Here is a 23,837-nt window from a genome sequence, read left to right as displayed (position 1 = left end):
AGGGATGATGGATGAGAATCTTTATTGCAAGAGATAATCTTATTTTGCAATATGCATGACATTGACATTCATGATATGGATGTTGACTTTTTTCCTCATGGTAAATCATGACGTGGAGGCAGAACGCATGCTATCACAATAGAACATCATTATTATGTTGAATTATTTTATACTATGAATATGCAACTTAAGGAACTTCATGACAAGTTAAATACTCAACTATTTTTTTTGGATATATTGTTTAAGTTCAGCCAATTTGTTATCTAGTTTTGATAAGACAATACTGATTGAATTTGCAAAGTTCTATCCACATGATTTTTGTCCAACTGATTTAGTGATATTTCATAATCAACTTGAGACTTCTATCATTGATATGCATTGCAATATTGAATCTGCTTCTTTGAAACGAATCAATAATATTTCACAGAAGTTGGTTGAAAGTGGAAGACACATTGTTTACCCATTAGTTTATCTTCTTTTGAAATTAACAATTATTTTACTTGTTGTCACGACAATAGTAGAAAGAGCATTTTTAGTTATGAAGATTGTGAAAAATAAGTTGCTTAATTGAATGGGAGATGCATAGATGAATGACTGTCTAGTGACTTATACTGAGCGAGAAATGTTCAATAACATTGACAATAAGCTCATCATTCAACAAATTCAAAATATGAAATTATGTGGAGATCAATTATGAAATGTATAATTTATTTGATTAAAAATATTTAAATATCGCGACTTTGGTAGTCTTATTTTCATTTTTTATATATGATAATATATATTATTTTTATTTTAATATATGTTGCATACTCTACTCCTGGGTCTTAGAATTGTCACTGATGAAACATGTTTTTCTATTTTGATTTATTGTGTTTATATGTTGTTATTAGTTTTGTTTGAGTCCTTACTTTGTATTTCGACTTCTTTGTTTATTTATTTTCTAAATCTACTCTTATTTAAAGATATTTTCTTATTTTTCTACTAATTTTCTTGTTTATTTTTCATTGATTTGTTTATTTTGTAGATTTGTTCCCATTAATTTCATTGTTTCTATATTTGTTCGCATTGACTTCATTCTTTCATTATGTTTGCTATTGTTCTTCTAATATTATATTGATTGTTATTGTGCAATTAGTTCATTTCATATTGGTTATTTTTTAAAAGCTCAATAGGGAGAGACTTTCGAAGCATTGAAACAACATAATGTTGCAAATCAATTGTGTATGTTACCCATATTATTGCCATCACTGATGTTGTAATTCATATTAAAATTGACTTTAATGCCTATTTTTTCTTCAAAGAATTGGGTTAAGCACATAATATTCATTTTTATCATCAATTGCTAGAGTTAATTATTTCTCGTTCTTGTTGTGTGACAAGTTCATTTCTAATTGACAAAGCTTCTTTTATATTCTTTTGCTATAAGAGCATAATAGATACAAGAATGAACAAATAATAATCATGGAGTTCCTAAGTGTTCAATAAAATCAGTGATCCTTTTGTGTTTTTTACTTTCAATTCTCCAATTATTTTGTATATTTTGTTTATTGTGCTACTATTACATGAACTATTATGGTTGTTAGTTTGATTTCATAAATATTAATATGAAGACAGAATTTTGACTTGACTCAATAACAATTTTTTTTGGATTTTTACTACTGAACTTTAACATGTTATAAATTATTCTTGAACTTTAGTAAGTTGTAATCCTTATGTAATTCCCAATTATGCCTACTTATTAAATTGGAAGTTTGATTCATTATTTTACTATAGTCATAAAATCTTCGACAATTGATAATATATATATCATGTTTATCAATATGTTGGACAATTCATAATCAATCATTTTGGCAACAATTTTCCACCAATATTAATAATAGTTCATTACAAATGCATAGCAAACATATGGGTTGAGATTAATTTAAAATCATATATCATATAAAACAAGTTTTAAAGATTAAGTATAATTTTGCTAAACATTTATACCTAAAATCACTTATTTACACCATAATCTTAAAAAAATCACTTATCTTGAAAGTTGTTTGAGTTTTCATATATTTTAGCATCACAATTTTGCCCTGCTCTCTCTTTCTGATAGTCGTGTTGAGTTTTGATGAAGTTGTTAAGTTGCATAATAATTCTATCAATTATATGAAATTTGGGCTAGAAAAACTGGATATGAAGTTCATGTTTTGTTATATGGTTCTTAACGGTGTTGTCATTACAAGTATATGGCTTTTGGAATATATCATAAAGGAGTTTATGACAATTTTGTTTTGTTGGTCTTCTCTTTATAACATTTTTAATAAGAAGTTTCACAATGTCATTGTCATTCATTTTGCTTATTTTATTTATGTATTGGAACATGTTTAATCATACAAATATGCGGGTAACATGTATGTTATTAGCATGTGAATACACGAGTAACATGCATATTATTAACCATATGAATGCAGGAGCATGTGTGTGCTCTTAACCATGTGAATACATGGATAACATGTGTGTTTTTAACCATGCGATAAAAAAATATCGTCTTGCACGAATGCATGGGTAACTTACTGGTATATGTAAAAATTACATTCTTAAAGATGATAGTAGTTAAATAGAAGAATGTAATATCTATGTATTGTCAGTATAAAAATTTATATACAATCAATAAATCATTCACTATTCATTCGTATTACTTTTTATGAAGAATCAACAATAACTAAGTATGAATGATCGATGATGCAAAAACAATATATAAAACTCATATGTACAAAACTTTTCTCTCTAAATAGATATGGAGGGTGTATATATTTAAGGGTGCATGCAATACATTCAAGAGTTATGTCATTCATATTAGATTGGGTTTTCTATACCGTAAAAGTATGTCATTTCATATGCTACTTGTTGTGATTGATAAAAATACTTATTAAACTTTTTGATTGAAATATTTTTTTACAACCAATCAACCACAACAAGTAACACATGAAATGAAAGAAATTCACAAAGGAGGAGGCGAAACATAGGAAGGACATAGCCTTCGATAATAGATATGGTATGCTTGAGTAGACTTTACCCTAAACATATCTGACCTATTTAGCATATAGTGGTTTAGATCTTATCTATTCACCTATTTTAGAAATTATGGATTAAGACTATTTAAATGTCTTATGTAAACATGTTTAGAAGAATATTTTGATATACGATTATTAAATAGATTAACATTTATGTCCTTAAATAGTCAAATGTGTGAGCTTTTAAATATGACTATATGAAACAACTATTAAATTTTATTTTTATATTCACATTTTACATATATTAAAATAATATAAATATAAATATTAATATATAATATAATTAAATAAGTTGATCATTATATTTAATATATATTGTATTTGATATTAAGTTTGAGCTATTAAATTAAATAGTTTTTTAAAAGACCTTAGTCAAACTTATTATACAAAAAAAACTAATTTGTTGTAAGTCAATTAATTTAGTCATCTTATTCTCCAAAAAAATTGCACCCCCATTTACTTCTTTATAACATGGGTTCTATGAACTACCCAAACAACTTGAAGTAAGCTTTAGATCTACCTAGTCATACCATAACGATGATGGGAGGATTCTGTTCTCTTTCAAGTGTATCATCAAATAAATATGAGAAAAAGATGTATATATATGGATAGTATAAATTTTTTATACATTGTTAGTCTATTATTTATCATTCATATTAAATTATTATTGATTTGTTAATAAAATTGATACAAATGAATGATGAATAATTCTATATAAATATTTACACTCAATATAGTAGCATCCAACATGTTATTTTATGTTACTTGCAAGAGATGCTTCTATGGAAAAGTAAAGTGAATAAACACATATATAATGACTTTTTAATGGTAATGATAGATATATAAAATTTATTTTAATTATAATGATACATTTAAATATTAAATTTATTATTAACGATAATACTATGTTTAAATTTAGAACCATAAATGAATAAAATATAAATTAAAAAATAAATTACTTTATTCTAAATTAATCTTTTCTAATTAACTTATCTAGTTTCTAAGCACTCAGAATGGGTCAAGGTTATCAAAGTACATAAAAAATCAAATGAAAAATGATATGATGTAACATTTTTATATTTTAAATATAATATGATTACAATTGTATCCTTAAGTAATAAAAGTGATTAATAAATTAGAATACTTGACCATGTGTTTTGATTAAATCAAACAATAAATTAAAATAATAAACTCACAGCCACATTCATTAATTTTATGAGTGTAATTTTTATACATAAAAATTTATATATATTTAATATATCATGTATCAAATATTTAGATTATATTTTTATAAAGAATAAGAAAAGGAAATTCACTTACTCCAAAATAAGTTTTTTAACATTTTATAAATAAATCATAATTGAAAAAGAAAATGAAAGATAAAACTATTATACATTCCCCCTAATATTGTACCTAGCAAGTACGCTTACCTGTACCTCTAAAACTTCCCTCATCATTATCATTCATAACCTCTTCCTTATATCCTTTATCACACAATTTACACATCCACGCTAACTCTCCCTCTCTCTATATATTTATTACTTCCTCCCTCTTCTCACTCCACACCACCCACCACACTTTTCTCATTCACTCTTCTCTCTTCTTTCCAAAACCTTTCTCTTTCTCTCTCCACTGTTTCCCCAATCTGGCTCACAAATTCATGAAGCATTTCATCCGCAAGCTCTCCCGAGCCACCGATTCCTCCCGCTACACTCTCCTCCGGTCCGACCTATACACCACGCGCCGCCGCCGCCGTAACAGCGATGTCCCCGAGGGACACATCCCGGTGTACGTGGGAGAAGAGATGGAACGGTTCGTGGTGAGCGCGGAACTGCTGAACCATCCGGTTTTCCAGAAGCTTCTTAACCAGTCGGCTCAGGAATACGGTTACGAACAGAAAGGAGTTCTCCGAATTCCTTGCCACGTCATCGTCTTCGAACGAGTCCTTGAAGCGCTTCGACTCGGCCTTGACTCGCGTGAGCTTCACGATCTCATCGGTTCTTCTTCGGAAGAATTTTGTTAGCGAAATTGAAATTTGTTTTACCGTTTTAGTTAGAAGAGGTCAAAAAATTCACGAGTTTCCTGAAAATTCTGTGTGTGTATATATATATATATGTGCTATACTTTCTTCGATGAAAGGACAGAAATTTTAAGCTAGTATTTTTTTTCTTTACTGCGAGTCTGTGACCGAGAAAGGAAAAGCATGTATATCTCATTTTTATTCGAACAGAAAATCTAAATGGAAATAATCAATGTACGCGAAAAACATGTTTTGGAAAGGATTAGAGTTTGCGTTTTTTTTTTCTTTTTTCCAGTGATTTTAGTTTGTAATTTGAAAAATTCCCGGAGTTGAAAACTGTGGAAGTTTCCGGCAAGATGAAGGGTATAATCGTAATTATGCATGTATTTCGAGAAAATTAAGATGAAACTAGAAAAATATAGGAATGTGGAATAGAACCGAGGATGTCTGTAGTTTTGTTGGTTAGTATTATCCAAGTTTAGCCATCGGCACTTAGAAGCTTGGAAATGTAATTTCGATGATATTAGGTGGGGTGGCTTTTATTTGATCTGAGGATGTTTGGTGTCTAAGATCTGATCCGGTTTATGTTTTTCATCGTAGAAACCAAATCAAACGGTATACTTTGGTAACCCATACTTCAATAACCTATGTGTTTGTGTAGCTTATCAGAATTTATTTTTTAAAAATAAATAATTTATAAATCTCATATTTTCTGGATACTCTTTAATCTTCTTAAATATTTTGTCCCATATCTTGTAGACACACAAAAACTCTAAATCAATTAAGTAGTAGAAAAGATAAACATAATATACAATATACTCTCTTATACATTGATATGTATTTTGTCACCTTTGGAAAATAGGTTCATTAATTTAAAATTCATAACAATAATTATATGTTTATTTATTATATTATATGAATTTTTATGTACCTCAAAACATTTTCTAAGAAAATGCATATGGTGTTCCAAATATGTATCATATATGAGTTTAAAATCTGTGTATTGATAGTGTGAAGTTTTTACACTGTTAGCATATCATACACCACAAATCAACCACGAATGATTTACTGACAGTGTAAAAAACACTTACACTGTCAGTTGTTAGTGTATACATATTAAATCATCCATCATATATATGATATTCCAATCGGTATGTGGCTTCATATTTCTGTTACTACAAAAAAAACAAATCAAACAGGTTCAAGATTCATCTTTTTTGTTTAAATCAAAATTCCAGATGAAACACTCAAAAGCCAAATAAGGAAACACATTATCATATGAACAAGGATTATCTCTATTAATGGAGAAATAATTACATATTTTTACACATTTTTTTAGTGTCAAAAATGTAATTTTATTATATTCAAAAAAATAAAAGTATTATTGGAAGTTGTATTTTTTTTTTTTTTTTCAGAAACACTTGTCTGGATCCTAACTCATATTCACATATGCAGAATTGAACATAGTCAAATCAGGATGTAGAGTACAATGACTACAATTCTGGGTAGTCAGCAAGTACAGTAAATGACTACAATTCAGGATGATGCTTGGTCATAGCAAGTGACTATTACTGTACTTGCTAATTTATTCAATTCCACGTATCTAATAAGTAGGTTATGTAAAGTATTTCACCATTGAAAGGTGAACAAATGAAGTATATTATTTAAAAAAGTATACTTCTATCAAAACAAAGAATAGTACAAAATTTCTGAACAAAATGTTAAGACAACTTCATTGTAAGCATAGTGACTAATATGCCTACAAATAAGAAAAAAGTGAAATCAATTTGAGTCAATTCATATCTCCTGTTCCGTATCTTTATTAGTCTATCAGATTTTAGTCATTTTATTAAATAATATAAATATGTTATGTTTTGTTTTTAATAATTATTCTTTTTATTTATATGTTAATTTTTAATTGGCCGAGACAAGGAATGAAATATACTTGGAAAAAGTGATCTCAATTCCGGATCAATGATAGTAGCCAATTTAAGAACAGGCAAGATAAAACAATAAGAGTTGACAAGGCTGAATACAGTGTCTCAGTTCTTGAAAACAGAGAAAACTTGAACTCCCCATTAATGAAATTAGGTTTTTAAATATGTGGGTCGGTTCAATTCTTACCGTTTCTAATCTTATCGACCCATGAACCAAATCTAAGGTGGCTGGTTCCGTTAGGAAACCACATTTTTTGTTTGGCTTGATTTAATCTCATCAATTTTGCCGTTGAAACTGGGACTACTAACAACCATATCATTTGATCATATACTGACAAATAAATTAGTACGTTTTAGGATAAAATTGTTAGTATTGGGTCTGTCACAGGGTACTTTCGTCATTCCGATGGTTCCTTTTGAGAAACAGATTTCCATCTTCAGCTGGCAAGTCAGTTTTACTTATTTAATATTTTAATGATGATAACAATAGTTTTATGTATAAATATAACTTAATTAAAGTCCAATTAATTAGAATGAATATATAAAGTGATACGGTAGCATTGGGCAATAGGTGAGGGGTGAGTATTTTGATGCAGAAGTTATAAGACGGGGTCGGATGGACCGGTCTGATTCACTCAACTGTGAACCGGACATTTAATCAATTTAAGCCTCTTATCTAACCAAATTTGCATAAAAATATATTGACTCGGTTCAACTAGGTTGATTTAAACCTAAAATTAGTGATATGGATGGTTAGACCAATTGGATCAAATCAACCAAACAAATATTCTTTTTTTAAAAACAATGACATTTTTAAATTAAAATCAAATATTTTTAACTTATCTATAGTTATATTTTTCATTTGTTAACTTATATAGGAAAAGTTTTGTTATTTAATTCAATTATAAATTTATTGTTTGCTTTTTGCAATTAATGCATGACGCGTATGTTGTTTGACGATGTTTTCAACTTATTTATCACATTTCATAGTAGTAAAATCTCTTTTATTAGTTATTTAATTAGGTATGATAATATTTTTAAATTTGGAGTATAAAGTTATTAAATAATGTTAGCTAAATATTATAATTTTTTAGAATTTTTAATGTAAAGCGAATCAAATGGTCTAACCATCGGCCTAGTGGTCCAACAAGTGACTCATTGATCTAATGCCCCTACCGAGTTATTAACCGATCCGATTTTAATAATACTAGGTTGATGTCTACAAATGAAAAATAAAAATAAAAATAAGATTGTATTCATCTGGGAAAAAATAAATGCATATCTACCTGGCCTTATAATGTAGTAACCTACTGATCTCAATTCAATATTATTTATTATCTCTCAAAACAATTAATTTTAAATAATATTATAGAGCTAATTTGATAAGAATAAAGTTTTCAAATTTTATCCAATACACAACACAAAAGCAAATTTGATAAGAATATACAACGTTTTCCATTTTGAAGTTTTCAAATTTTATCCAATACACATCACAAAAGCAAATGACCATTGCCGATTATATTTAAAAAATTGATTAATTTACTGAATATAAAGTCAGAATACCCCAATTAAATTCACACATTATTATCACTCTCCATCATGATCATTTTTTTATAATTATAAGCTTTTTAAGGTTGTTTTCAATGAGAAATTATTATACAGTTTAGGAGGAATGATGGTAATCAAATCGTAATTATTTATAGTTCATTGATAATTTAAAATTAATAGTAAAAATATAATTGAGATCATTAATCCTACAACAAGTAATAATTTCTTCGTTTTCAACTTCAAGAATTTTGCAGAAAGAAAAACACTGTATATAATAAAAATAAGAGCAACCACATGGTGGATAATCAAGAATTTAAATACCATGCAACCCAACAAACAATTATTTGTGAGTTGGTGGTCATTTTTTCTCTACCTAAACCCTACCTCATGTGGGCCAATATACATGATTAATGCCGTGAAAGCATGCCATTTATATGAATTAGGTTTTCTTTAATCGGTAATAATTATGATGATGACCCTCTCTCTTTGTCTTTACTATAGATACTAATAAAACAAAAATAGGGTGAACCCAGGCATATATTATTATAATTACTTCAGTGGAGCTATATAAATGGCAACAAAATTTAGTTTCAAATATTTCATCATTCTAGATCTATTATTCAGATGATGCTTAATTCCATGTGATAGTCTTAATACTTCAATCTCACTTCAGTTGTTTAAGGAAATGCTATTTTAATTTTATGACCACTAGGTAGCTAGTGTTATTTGGGCAACAATTAAATATTAATCAACTTTGAATAATGTTTTTGGGTCCCCATTAATGATTGCTATAAAGATACTGGTTAAAGAAAAAAAAAAGAACAATGCATCAAAAATCTCATTTTTTTTTCTTCCTTTCCTTTATAATTTTTTTTGCTATAGTTGAAAAAGATCTCAGAAAATACGTATATGATGACTATGCTGTGTTATATTCAAATAGCAACCTTCCTTGCGAGAAGGGGTTCCATATATAAGTTAAAGTACCATATAAATTAAATGAATTTATGGTTGAGTAATGAGCAACATCACCAAAATAAAAATGTTTATAATGCATACGAATAAAAATATGTTGTTCCAACTCTCTAAGTTTGTCTCAAATCAATTAAAATAAATCAAAAATAGAAAAAAATCATTAATATTTAATTTTTTTAATTAACACGATATATTTTAATTGTTTCAGGACAAACATGAGGATGTGTTTGGAGACATAACATCCTTATCTATTTTATAAAGTCTTCTGAAATCAATGTCATAGAATGCTCGGTATGTATATATGGGATATTTTATATGGATTTTGGTATTGCATGTGATTGGGTTTATATAGTAGTGCAAGTAATAATTGAGAGAAGTGAGAAAATTGTGATTTTAAGTCTAAAATGAAGGAAAGATAATAATACTCTTTAGATGGCAAAAATATCCACAATTCATCCAAATTCATTTGTTAGAGCTAATGGATTTAAATAGATGTAATCCAATAAATATTGCTGATAATAGATGAATTCAAATTCGTTCATTATATCCAATGGATATCCATGAATATATTTATTTACATGAATATCCAATCTATCTAAAAATAAAAATAAAAAAATGGTTTTGTTTGCATTTTTCAATTGCATTTAATATTTATGAAAACTAAATTCAAGCAAATTCATCAATGATTCTCGTTCCAACTTTTAATATTTTATTAAATTCATATCAATTATAGGAAATGTGTATGTAGTTAAAATTAAAATTTTATTCTTAAGTACATAACATGTAAATGTATGATAAAAATGTATACACTGACCAATATATGAGTTTTATACACTATTACTATATCATCCACCGTTTATATTTAATTATCATTGACTAATAAAAAAAAAGTAAACCAAACGAATGATGAATGATATAGTAATTATGTATAAATATTTAAACAGACAATGCATAGGTATTATACTCTGAAAATATTTGTTAAATAATTTACATGTACAACCATAAACAACACATGTTCATAGAAGTTTAGAAAAAAAATATTTTTCTATAAAAATTCAAAAAATCACAATTTTAAAAAATTATTTTCTAAATGATTTTAGAAGTGTTTTTCTAAAAAAAGGTGATTTTAAAAACTGTTTAGTTGAAACAACAGTTATTAAAATAATGTTTTTCTTCAATAGATTTTTTTAGTTCCAATAAAAAAATCAAATGGATTGGATATACATTGAATGGATTGAAATCAATTTGATATGGATGAATTGGATAACTTAAAATGGATTTATATGGATCAATAAATAACTTTTCATTCATCCATTTGTCATCTCTACTACTCTTTATTGAATTAAAAAACAAAACAAAAAACATTGTACTCCCCTGTACAATTTTATAGGATATGGCAGTTAAATTTGTTGGCTTATGCTTTCCAACAATACCATTGAAAAGTCTTACCTAGTAGCCCCAAAAATAGTCACGGGCAGTTTGTAGTGCAAGATTTGTCTATTTCTTCGGCTTCTGTATTTCAAAACGACCCCACAAGAATTTGGATGAATTTGGATGAATTTGGCACAAAACACTCTTCCAAAGTCTAGCAGGACAATAATATCTAACTATAAACTATAATTAAGATGAGTAATAATATATAAATATATAATTGTTTCAAAATAACATATTAATTATAAATAGAGATAATAAAAAATTAAAGACATTAAAAATATACATTCATATAAAGTGTCTTGAATTCATCGATTATTAAATTAGAGGTAAAATGTTCAGTTATTTTATTTTCAATAAAAATTATCATGTCATCTGCAAGAAATTTATCTTATCTTACTATATAATTTTGTTTATATAAAATGAACAACTCCATCAAGTAAATAATATGCATTTATTTTCCTCATATTGTCAAATTTGTATTTAACTCAGAAATGGTTGAGAGTTTCTGAAACATAAATGACTAACGACATCAACAATAAAATATTGAAAGTGACATCTCAATTTTTTTATCTTTCTCATTGAAATCCACATGATAAAAATTTTGCACAAAAATACATATGTTTTCAATATTTAAATGATTTATAGAAATTCTTACGATCTTATGACTTTTGCAGCGAACTCAAATGGAGTCATAGTATTTTATAAGCAATATCAACAGATACATATGTAAGAGAATTTATTCATTATCTATAATATTTAGAATGACCACACAAATTATATTGCACATTTTTATCAACCACTAAATTGAAGAAAAATGTGAGCTCAAATAATAATTTTCATGAAGACATTATTTGAGTGTAGGTAAAAAGATAAAAATAAGAGAAAAATGGCATTGATGTACATTGTCACTGCATCATCCACCATTTACATTTTATCATAGTTGACTATTGAAAAAAAGTAATATAAATGAATGATTGACGATATACTGACTATGTATAAATATTTACACTAACCATATATAAATATTACACTAAAAAATAGTAGATCAATAATTTAAAAAATAATTTCCAGGGGCAGTTGACCCCACTTGCTCCAAAAAAGTTCCACCTTTGTACATATAAGTGGGTTGTATATAGGGATAACAATGAAGTGGGTGGGAGTGAGTAACCTTTACTCGTCATATTAATATTTTAATGTGCAACTAATTAAGCAGCAACTATAACCACACAACTTGAAGGTATATAAAATAAAATTATTGCTTAGAGTAATGTTGCCTCCTAATATTTTAGGTTAAATATCATCCTACTATTTCATCAAAAATTATTTATAAGATGATTTTCAAGTTTTAGTTTGTGTTCACCATTTCCAAAATTTTATGTACATTAATTTATTTTATTACCAAATGGATCTACATCGATTGACTGGAAATATTAATTGAAGGGAATAAAAACATGAATTAGTCATATTAATAAAAACTAATTTTTGAATACAACATCTAATTATTGACAAATGATGCATAGCAACCAACGGATGTTGGTTCAAGTGGTACATGTTAAGCAAAGTCTTGAGTTCAAGTCTTGTAGATAGAAAAATGTCTGCTGGGAGAGTTAGCCCCACATACTTATGGATATTCTCAGCTCGAAAATGATTGCATATAATATGAGGATACCTGTGAGAAACAAAAAAAATGATGCATAGCAAGCCTATCCAAGTAGCAAGTGACAAGGAATATTTTTCCAGGCAAAAGTATTAAAAATAAATTTTAATTATATTAATTCTTTGATAATCTAATATTTTTATTTTCTTCCAAAAACGTCTCCTAAGTTTCTTTCAAGTTGTTTAGACATCTTGACTGCGACCATGGTTGAAGTTATCAGTAAAAAGTTTTGCATTTTCCCAATTTCGACATGATGAAAATTTTCCTTTTAACAAGTGGCCACTGTTTTCCTTCAAAATTTTCTCTTTGCAAATCATTTCTTGGTTTTTTTAGGGATGGTCGGATTGATATAAAGTGTAATATTAATAAGTGTAAAGATTTATATACTACCTATTATTCATTTAAATTACTTCAAGAGAAACTAATGATTAAATTTGATTGGATATACTACCTATTATTCATCCATGACTTTATAGTTTTAGTATTATAAAATTGTGCTCTCGTTCAGCATAATTTCTGATAGTAATCCACAATTAAATAAGAATGTAATATATATGAGTAGTAACAAATTATTAGGTCATTCATTTATATTATTTGCATTTAAAAGTCAACTATGATCAAATATAAATAGTAGATAATGTATTGACAATATAAATTTTTTTTATCGTGCATACCAAACCAGTTAGGATACTGGTATAATTGTATAGCGGTTCAATCTGTAGTTCAATAATTAAACTGCATACCAGCGAAATTTGATATAACGTTATAATATATTTGTTGAAAAATCAATAAAAAATTGATATTTTTTATATTCATTAAAAAATTTGTTTTAAATAAATACCGGTCGGTATGACCAGTACGTTCAATTGAAAACTGGATGATACGAAAGATTTTGACCAATTTTAGCCAATTTTGATCGGTATAATTATATGACTGATATAATTATTGTACCATACTGATGCTCTAATTTACTAGTTCGACCTGCAAGTATGAAACAGTTTTAACCGGTGTTATAAAACTCGGCTCGAACCGGCCGGTCAGACCGGTTCAACCGTGAACCGGTCATCTAACCGGTCTGAGTCTCTCATCTAACCGGTTTTGTATCAAAATTGGTTTAACTCAGTTAGTTTAAACGTAAAACTGATGATTTGGATGATCGGATCGGTTGGACCGGCCGAGTCAATCAAAATTAAAAAAATAACCAAATTGATGAGGTGAAAAAGTCAAATATTTTTAATTTATATGTAATTATCTTTGTCATTTGTTATCTTATGTTATAACGAAATCTTTGTTGTTTAATTAAATTTTAAATTTATTGTCCATTTTTGTTGTAGTTAAAGCATAGTTTATATATTATTTGATATTTTTTTCAAATTCCTTGTGTCATTTTATAGTATTAAAATTTTCTTTATTGATTGTTTAATTAGGTACACTAATGTTTTTAAATTTTGAGTATCAATTATTAAATGTTGTCATACAGTATCACTAATTTTTAGAATTTTAATGTAAACCGAGTTAACCGATCCAACCATTGACCCACTGGTTGGATCAATGACTCATTGACCCAGTACCCAGACCGAGTCATTAACCGGTCCGAGTTTAATAACACTGGTTTTAACAATACTGGTGCATATATTTTTTGCTCATTCATTAATTATATTTTTGCATTACATTTTATTTTTATTACTTCTTTAAAGTCAAATTTACCATAATTGCAAATAAGAGATTTTATATATTATAATTTTTATTAAAACCTGTATGTAAAACTGTTAGTGTATATGTACTCCTTTCATTATCATGTGGTTTTAGATTTTTATTTTGTTTCATGACTTTTATAGTTTAACATTTTTAATGATTTATAAAAGAAAATCAGTTGGGACCTATTCAAATAAGAGAGAAAAATTATATGTACCAAAAATGTAAACATTTGTACCGACAATACATTATTCATCTTTACACTGGCCAAAGATATAATGTAGTGGAGTTGCCATGCCCTATGATATGGGAAGATAGAAGATAAAGTATAGAAGAGTTATAGATTCTAAGACTAAGAAAATGATCTAAAATCAATAAGAGTACCTTTTCCGTACACTGAGTTGCCATGCCCTATGGTATGGGAAGACAGAACTGATGAGATATTCCCAAATCAAAATCTTTTTCTTCTCTTCCTTTTCCCATCACTACTACACTTATTTTTTTATTATTATTATACGAAAACTATCTTTAATTTAATATAAACAGTTTTACATAATTAAATAAAGTCTTAAAATTATGTAATAAAATTACTGGAAAAATATAATGAAATCCATGAAAATTAAAATTAAAAAGTAACACGACACACGAGAGTCTCAATTGTTTTACTACCAGAAGGGTAAATAACCTTACCCGAAAATGGAAAGTTATTTCCAAAAATTGAACTCGTGACATCTAGTTATATGGCAGCTTGCTTAGAAATTCTGGGAACATAAGGCCTTATACATCACTAAACAACAGCTGATAATTTACTTTTTGCTTTTGATCGTTGCTTCTTTTGTTTCTTATATTGTTCATATAGCAGTAGAGATTGTGTAGTTTTATCCAACTCACTTCTCAACCTTTCATTCTCCTTGATGTCATGAAGAATCATAAAATGGGAACTAAGCTTCTTTTGCAACTCATCCTCATTGAAGGAACTCACAACTGTTGTAGAACCAATGGAAGATGATGTAGCAGAAAGATTTGTTTTTCTCCTCTTGTTATTTAATTTCATGCTGCCAACTTGTGGGAAACTTAATTCCTGTTCAAGAGACAGGTCCTTAAAAGCTTGTTGAGGAGAGGACTTAGAGAGAAGGAGTTGGTTATTTGCAGCACTCATGGTTGAAATGCCAGAGGCTATTGTAGATATAGTTGGATGATAATGTTTGGACAAAAGATTGAGTTCCCAAAGTACTGTGGCAAAGGCACCACTTAAGTTGGGGTCTGTGGAATATGGCAGATATTTCTGCACATCAGAGAAGCATAGTTAGTTACAGTCCTTACTATTTGATGAAAAACACAGATAAGAAAAAGAATGGTCTTTTACTAGGATATATTACAATTAAACTCATCATTTAACATTTTAGACATAGACCCTTTCCCTAGCAAAATTACATTCACCCGGTTTTTCTTTTGAAAGATAAGATATCTAAAAAGAATGCCTTATGGACTGTAGGAATATGATTTTGAAAACAAACTATAAGAATGCCTGCACTGTAATGCCTTTTTTCACTTTTAATGAGCTATATTATACTCAGCATGTCAGCCCATTCACTTTTCCAGTTTTCCAGGCATTTATCGATGAGGAAGCTGAACAGAGCTGTTTTTGGACTTCTAAAGCCTTTGGGGTCATCATTTTACCACCTGATACATACATCATTGTTGCCAATGTAGCACCTGCCCTTTCATCTTAACTGTTTTTCAACCCTATAATGTTCATCAACCTTAAAACAGGAACTAAACTAATAAAAAGGATAGCCTAGTGGACGAGACTCCCACTTAGTAAGGTCTAGGGAGAGTAGATGTACGTAGCCTTACCTCTGCAAGCGGAGAGACTGTGTCCAGGATTTGAACCCATGTGATCTCATGTTCACTAAGCAACAACCTTACCATTGCGCCAAACTCACCTTATACTTAGCAACTTTACTTATATAATAAAGATTATCGATTAGACTATGTATATTATCAAACCCATGTCAAGCATCACCAGTTATAATTTCATATTTTGTAACTTCAAGATAAACAAGCCTCGTCTTAAACATGCCTTTTTAGCATTCATGGGCTTACAGTAGTGGAGTTCTCTTGAAGAGGTTTCGATTAATGGATGTTAATAATCAACGGATACCTTCTAGTTTGGAGTATAGTAATTAGTGTATCCATATTTTCCCTTAGTTTTTAATATGAGTCCTTAGGAGGATATCTTGACATCTATACTCCTTTCGTACACCAACTTCCAATTTAATTGAATTCTTTTAGAGTATAAGACAGGGAGAAACTATGAAAAAAAGATAATGAGTGGAGAAGAAAATAATAAGTTTTTCAATGCAAACGAAAATACATGAAAGTGACAAGCTTACTGGAATTGTGCCAGCAACTGATCCACCTCCAGTGTCATTTTCCAACAGATTTCTGCACTTAACATTTTTCTGAAGAAGATGCTTTACTGTGACCAAGGCTGAAACAGGTCCAAAGGAAACTACATATTTAGTCAAAGATTCATTCCTTTCTCTTCTTTTTTTCTCAATTTTTTCCTAAGGTAGTGGCACGTGGAAAGTTGAAGGTTGATATAAAAATAACAAAACATACCAGCCATGGACTCTGGAGATCCAAAGCACAATGACAATGTTGCCAAACGTTTTATAAATGCAGCAGTCTTTTGCATGTCATGTTGCTTATCGTCACACAACATTATCTTCAGAGCATCTGCTAACACCTCTCCTTGATCTCTATTTAATAAAAAAGGAAGCATATAATTTAAAAAGAATAAACTTAAACATCAAAACCAAACAGAAAAATGTACTAAATACTAATAAGATGCATTTCCTTGTGCAAGACTACTTGAAATGGTAACCCAAACAACCCCAGAAACATAAAAACTAAACACAAATGCACTTTGTACATATAGCTGAATATTTAAGCCCTACATCTCAGTGTGCTTATATGAAATGAAATGATCAATCAATTTGGCAAGAAAGAAAAAAGTATATCTCAAGAAACTAACTATTCTACAAGCAAAAGTGGTTATGTGAAGGCCTGGAATGATTTGCATCTCTAGCATGCCCCACTCCTGAAAAAGTCGTTTGGTATTCAAATGCTGACAATGCACAAAGAAACTCTACCTTATGCTGAGATTATAACTTGATTAGAAAAATTAGGCGGCAACTGGCGAAGACTGAACTCCTAACTATAATTGTGTAGGTTTTGTTAGGCAGAAACCCATGAACGCATTGTATCTCTAAAAGTATAATTTGTTATTATGATTGTCAAGAACTACACCCCGCAAAAACCTAAGTTGATAGGGTAAGGATGGTGAATGGCTTTATAGCTAACAACTGTTACTTACTTCACATGAATAATTATAAAAGCAAGCCGACAGAAACACACATGCTGAATTGCCCTATCTTGCATGCTATGTAATTTTTCAGAAATAGCAACACAATAATCATTAAGAATGAAAACACTTATTAAGAAGATTGTATTTTCATTCAAACCTTCCTGGCCTGTATTCAACTATAAGATTGTAAAGATGGACAAAGAAGTCCTGTAAATCAACATTCAAGGCTTCAAGATTGTTCCTCATCACTTTAAAAGCAACAATGCAGCATTGGAGACGTTCCGACACAGTCAAACATTTAGAACCATTCTCAGAAGTGCTCCCTGGGTTGATACTGCCAGAAGCAAGAATTTTCAGATGTTTCATTAGATCACCCATGAAATCAAGGTCAATCAGATGTGCAAATTTTCCCAGCCCTTTAAGACAAGAAGCAAGTAGTGGGTGGGGCTCAACTGCAGTGGCTAATGCACCAGAATTTGCTTCAGGAGGCCTGAGCATGAAAGTAAGGGAAAACTATGATTATCAAGACAGAAATTGACAAAATCTCATGCAAAAGTTCAGTTAAACAAAAACTATATGCAAAAATAAAATAAAAAGGTCGCACAGAACTGCAAATTCTGAAACCAAACACGAGATATCCAAACATCTTTAAACTGAAGATTTCTATTAAACTGTTGTGTTCCTTCCCAGGTTCGATATCCAAGCAGCTCTAATACAATTAATCCTACTTGTAGATGCACATTTGCTCATGCAAGCAAGCACGAACACAAGTAACCCGTGAAGTTCACATAAATGAATGATGGATAAAAGAACTTCCACTGAAAAGGTTCCAGATATGCGAAATATTGTTGAAATTATAGGGTTTTAGGTATAGAAGGAGAAAAATGAACACTCAACATAGTAAATGGTGTTGATATTACTGTGAACGATATCATACAAATGACATAACACAAGTCCCTATTAATACTAATATTATACTCCTGATAAATAAGAGATCTTCTAGATATAATCATGACAATACAAGATATCCTCTCAATATTCAAATATCTTCTAGATATTATGAGATATAATTTAAGGTATTGTGAGATAATTCATATATTCTAACAAATATCAATGAATACGCAATGACCTGTCCTCATTAGCATTCATGGGGAAAATAAAATTAAGGCTACAGAGAGCAAGTGCATAAACTAAGTTATTTTGTTTCAACAAGTGTTAATTCATGAAACAATATTAGTTTTAATAAAGAAACAAGTTAAAAAGATCATGGTTCTAAGAAAAAGGTACAAATTTAAATACCCCCTCAGTCCCTTTCTTTCCTTTGTTCCCATTGTTACCAGCTTTCCTTAATGAAAACATACTGACAAGCGTCAACCAACCACAGCAAGTAATGTAAAAATATGCAGAAGTCACAGGCATGTAATGGTTGCAAATTTGAAATTATAAGTATAGCACACAACTGATCATAAAGAACAAGTCAAGAACTGCAAAAACTATTGGGCAGATAGTATAACACATACTTGTCAGTTAAATATTTATTAGAACATTGATTGCAGTTGAATTGTGATCAAGAATCTGACGGTGGATTTAGATTCTTCGAGCATGTATTAACATTTAAACCAGACAACACTATCATGATTAAGTATCATCAATGGATAAATGGGGGTTATAAACCGAAAATCACCAATGCAACACACCTAGCAACTATGGATTGCATCGTATGCTTCAAAATGCGAAAGTATGTCTCAAATACGGCAGAGAGTGTTTCAGTTTGCATCTGTCTCTGCTCCATAACATCTGGCGTAAACGATGCAGATTTGTAATCAGCTTCAACCTACCAAAATAAAATTATTATAGCCTCATTTCTGCCAAAAACCAGAGCAACCAGTGAATCAGAATAAAGTGCATCTTATAGAAAATATGGACCTCCTCTCTTGTCTTAGAGATCAACTCTCTCCTACTTTTCTTTCTGTCATTCTCCGGCAACTGATTTGATGCCTCAGAATTTTTTCTCTTCTTATTTTTCTTGTATTTATTTTTCTGATCCTCTTCTGCCTTTTCAGGCTTCCCAAGATCCTCATAAAATGAAAGAGACAAAAAAACCTGTAGAAGCATAGAAAACAGAAAAGAGCAAACATCACTAAACAGTTTATGTTGAAATAAAACAAACTCCCGCACAAAAAGTAGAAGAAATGAGGGAGTGGGACACATACATCAACAGAATCAGGCTGCATTTGGCAATTATAAGCCTTAACATGATCAGCAATCAAACGAACAGCCTCCACAGTAGCTTCACCACCATGTTTACCCTCATTTGTAAATAGTGACTTGATTGTAGAACAACAAGGTTTCCTGTTAAACAAACAAGGAATCTTAATTAAATATTTAATACTAAATATAATAGCATAAAACTTAGGAAACAGAAAACAGATTATAAGCTACGAAATGTATTACCCGAGAAAGAAAATAAGAGGAAACTCAGTTTTGTTATAAGATTCAGGGGTCAATGATGCTAAATAGAACAACTAAGAAAACCAAATTTGATGTATTTCAAATACTAGAGAAATTAAAATTAAAACAGTGCTTGTGTTTCATAATTCAGCTTCCAGGGATAAGTGAATTTTTTTATAAGAATATAATAAAAGAACTATCATTGCAGTGTTTAGAGACATGTTAATGGTTGAATGAAACAAGATTTAAGTTATTGGATGTGGCAACAATTTCCAGTGCTAGATCCATGAAGCATGTAGTTTTAAAAGTTGAAGAAGAGATGTTCGAAATTTTTTAAGGTTTCACTGCAACTTCAACAATAATATTCACATCCTTCACAGTCAGCATCGTCTAAGAAGACACGATATGCAGAACTTACCAAAAGCACCAACACACTCCCCAACACTACTAGAATCACATGGAAATATTACCCCCATATTATAAACCCCCTTATGTCCCAAATGGCAGAAAAATTTCCATTTCTGCTCATTATTTTCAGCCTAAAATTAAGATGACATTTAAAAAACTAATGACTCATGTCATGCTATTTCAAACGAAATTCCACAAAATTTTGGAAAGTAATGAAGAATGGCCAATAGCATGGATACAACCGGACCTTATGGCCTCATCAGTGGAGTTTAGGTTCCTGACAGTGGCATCCAACAAGCTTTCACGAAAGTTGAAATGGGGATTTGCATCAAGCAAACTACAAATACAACGAACTGAAACATGTTGAAATAAGGGCTTCTTTTCTAATATCATCAGCCTTTGCAGGTACCCCTGACAACATTCATCAACAGGAGCAAGGGAAAAGCATCTTAGTTGCATAAATGAATGATAAATAAGATTCATATATTATAATAATCTCAAATAATATATCCTACGGTTTTGGCCAATGTGAAAAGTAGGTTCAAGAACACGAAAACAAGCACCAATGCAAGCATTGTAACTGGAATTCATGTCTGACAGTAATGTTTTCAGCTAAATCATGTAGGAAAGGTAAATAGATCACATTCAAGTGTGAATATGAACCTTGTATGCAGAAAGAAGAGTTGATTCATAATAACGCATCTTCCTAATGGTCTTTGAAACCTTCATTTCCATTTCCTTTTCAGTGGGAAGCCTAATTCGATAGCTGTCACATCACAAGCATTAATGTTAAACATCAATCATAGTATTGGTGTGGAAGCAGACTGAACACAAATTACCATTACATATCAAATGTGCACTATATTATATAATATATAGCTATTAGGCATACCCAGGGACAATATCTTTGAAAACAGCCAAGAGGGAAAGAAGTCCAAGTTTGACAATGGTAGGATCATTATCTTTACATAGCTGTAGCATATCCTTCAGAAATTTAATATTGGAGTCGGGGTCTGTTAGCAAGGAATCTCCCAACTCTGCAAGTTTACGCTTTTTACTATCAAATGTCTCCTCAGCTGTGAGATCTTCTTTTACCTCTGCCTAAAAATGAAAATATAGCATACCAAAAATTATGTACAACATTGAGTTCAACAATCTCAATTCCACTCAACAAAGGTGACAAGTCAAGATTATACATAAAATTTACAACTCATGAAGAAAATTTTACTTTTATCTTCGATGGACATAATTGTTGAAGTGGCATGCTATGACAAATTGATAATTAGACATAGAACAAAGATAACCTTAGCAACTTAACAATGAAAAGTAGAAAGACAATTGAATACATTAAAAATAACAGCAAACCAAATAATCAAATTTACATATACTATGAACATTTTCATTTGCATTAACTTAAGCTAATCATGGTGAAAAGGTGTAATTCATCGGAAAAATCATAAACAATTGCAAGTGGGCAATTAATTCTACAGTTCTACTTTACTTCAGGGTCATCCATTGGCTCTTTTTTATATAAGGCATTCCATCGGAAAATTGATAAAGTATTGGAAGTGAAAAAGTAAGGAGATAAAATAATCTAGTCAATCTGATTGACAATACCAGTACTGCTGCTTGTGGAGTTTCTTGAACTTCTGCTTTAGCCACCTCTTTCCCTTGTTTCTTCTCCTCTCTTTTCATTTTCTTAAGTTTGGCTCTCCTCTCAGACTTGGTTAGCTTCATTAGACCTTTGTCTGCATTACCGTCCTCTTCAGCTTCCTCTTCACCTGGACCGTTTTCTGGTTCTGTCTTCTTAGCTGCATAATGTGACAACATCATGTGTTATTACCATAGAAATTAATGAAAAGAAAGAAAAGAATGGCCCGGTGACAACAATGCAAGAAATTTATATTGAAAAATACTAGACACCTGTCCGGTAATAGAGCTTTCCATCCAAGGTTTTGATGGGTAGAGCATCAACACGATCAACCTGGAGACCTGTTTCTTCTTTCTCTTTCTTGAGAGCACTCTTTCGTGAGCGTTCCTCGTAGAGTTTCTCCAATGTATCCTCTTTGGCATCAGCAACTCGAGTAACATGCCTTATCATACACAAGAAAGACATATCCTAAGTAACCCCATCACACAAAACTCACAACAACAATGCACTAAAAAGCTAGCCAAACTGTTATTTACAAGAGATTTCATTTTTCCACACTGTGCAGGTGGCTGAAAATATAAACAGTGCATACTCAAGTGGCATGCTCAAAAAGTTCATTCCACAACCATCTAAAACGCTATAATGTTTGGGGAAAAGCTTACTGATAAGGTAATTTCTGAGTGATAATCTACAAAAAATTCCATTTTATAAATTGTTAAAAATGAAATCCTTGAACCTTGAACTGACGCCATGTTAACCTAAACAGCTTAATTAAACGTCTAATCCACAAGCCCTTTGAAATAAGCGGAAACAAGCTTATTTAAATAAGCAAAAAAAGAAGAGCTTATAAGATAAGCTGTGCTTTTAAGAGCCCAACTAAGCTCTTTCAAACACCTCTTAAGCATGCAGCTAATAAGCGAAAGCTTACAATACAATCAACATGGATAAGGCCAATTTTCTCATTACTAGTTACTAATATGAGCTTCGCTACCCCAAAAAGCTTCTTAAGTGGCTAAATCGGCAAATTTATTTAAGCTTTTTTTCATTTTTAATAAATTGTAAGACAAAATCTCAAAACAAGGGTGCTTTAGTTATAATTGAAACAAAACAAAAAACGACACAAATTAGAAATGGGTTTGAAAGAAAGAATCGAACTTGGTGATAGATTGAGTGTCGAGGGTGGAAAGCAAGGAGGCATAGCCGCGATTGTCCTTCACGAATTGGACATCCTCGTCGGAAACTTCAACTTCATCGTCGGGAATCTCCGGTGGGAGTTCCGGCGGAAGAATAATCTTCTGCTTCTGTTTCTTCCCCATCGGTCACTACAGCAGATGAATGAATGGATGGATGAAGAAATGGATTTGTTAGGGTTTATTGCTATTAGGGTTTATTGCTATTAGGGTTTAAGGCATTGAGGATATTATTTTATCTATTTTTATTTTATTATGGGTTCTTGTTATTTTCATTTTTATATGTCATAAAAGCCTAAATGCCTAATAAAACTCCAAAAACAGTAAAATGTAAAACTTCAAGAGGTCAAGTTTAATTCTAAGAATTTATTTAATAGATATGTAAGATTACTAAAATAAATTAATATTTATATAATTTATATGAATAATGAGAGTGAGACTT

At 30.1% G+C, this 23,837-nt stretch overlaps 2 protein-coding genes across 3 annotated transcripts; one reads left to right on the top strand and one right to left on the bottom strand.

The window, feature by feature from the left end:
- LOC109325641 (auxin-responsive protein SAUR71-like) lies at positions 4,610-5,318 on the top strand. Its single transcript, XM_019558119.1, has one exon. The coding sequence runs from the start codon at positions 4,720-4,722 to the stop codon at positions 5,080-5,082; it is 363 nt and encodes a 120-aa protein (XP_019413664.1). The 5' UTR covers positions 4,610-4,719; the 3' UTR covers positions 5,083-5,318.
- On the bottom strand, positions 14,916-23,593 carry LOC109325640 (nucleolar complex protein 3 homolog). Of its 2 annotated transcripts, none has more exons than XM_019558118.1 (13): positions 23,361-23,593; positions 22,478-22,647; positions 22,172-22,365; positions 21,447-21,655; positions 21,218-21,320; positions 20,802-20,965; positions 19,909-20,047; positions 19,622-19,798; positions 19,392-19,529; positions 17,853-18,181; positions 16,948-17,087; positions 16,719-16,816; positions 14,916-15,607 (listed from the first exon to the last, which is right to left on the bottom strand). In XM_019558118.1, exons 1-13 carry the CDS (start codon positions 23,519-23,521, stop codon positions 15,110-15,112), a joined length of 2,520 nt encoding a protein of 839 aa, XP_019413663.1. In that variant the 5' UTR covers positions 23,522-23,593; the 3' UTR covers positions 14,916-15,109. The 2 variants fall into 2 exon arrangements, with proteins under 2 accessions (XP_019413663.1, XP_019413662.1); XM_019558117.1 differs by having other exon boundaries at positions 17,853-18,185; positions 19,393-19,529.

This window comes from Lupinus angustifolius, chromosome LG13 (genome assembly GCF_001865875.1).
Source record: "Lupinus angustifolius cultivar Tanjil chromosome LG13, LupAngTanjil_v1.0, whole genome shotgun sequence".
Classification (NCBI taxonomy): domain Eukaryota; kingdom Viridiplantae; phylum Streptophyta; class Magnoliopsida; order Fabales; family Fabaceae; genus Lupinus; species Lupinus angustifolius.
The sequence above is the reverse complement of the archived record's forward strand: the minus strand, read 5'-3'. Positions and strand labels throughout refer to the sequence as shown.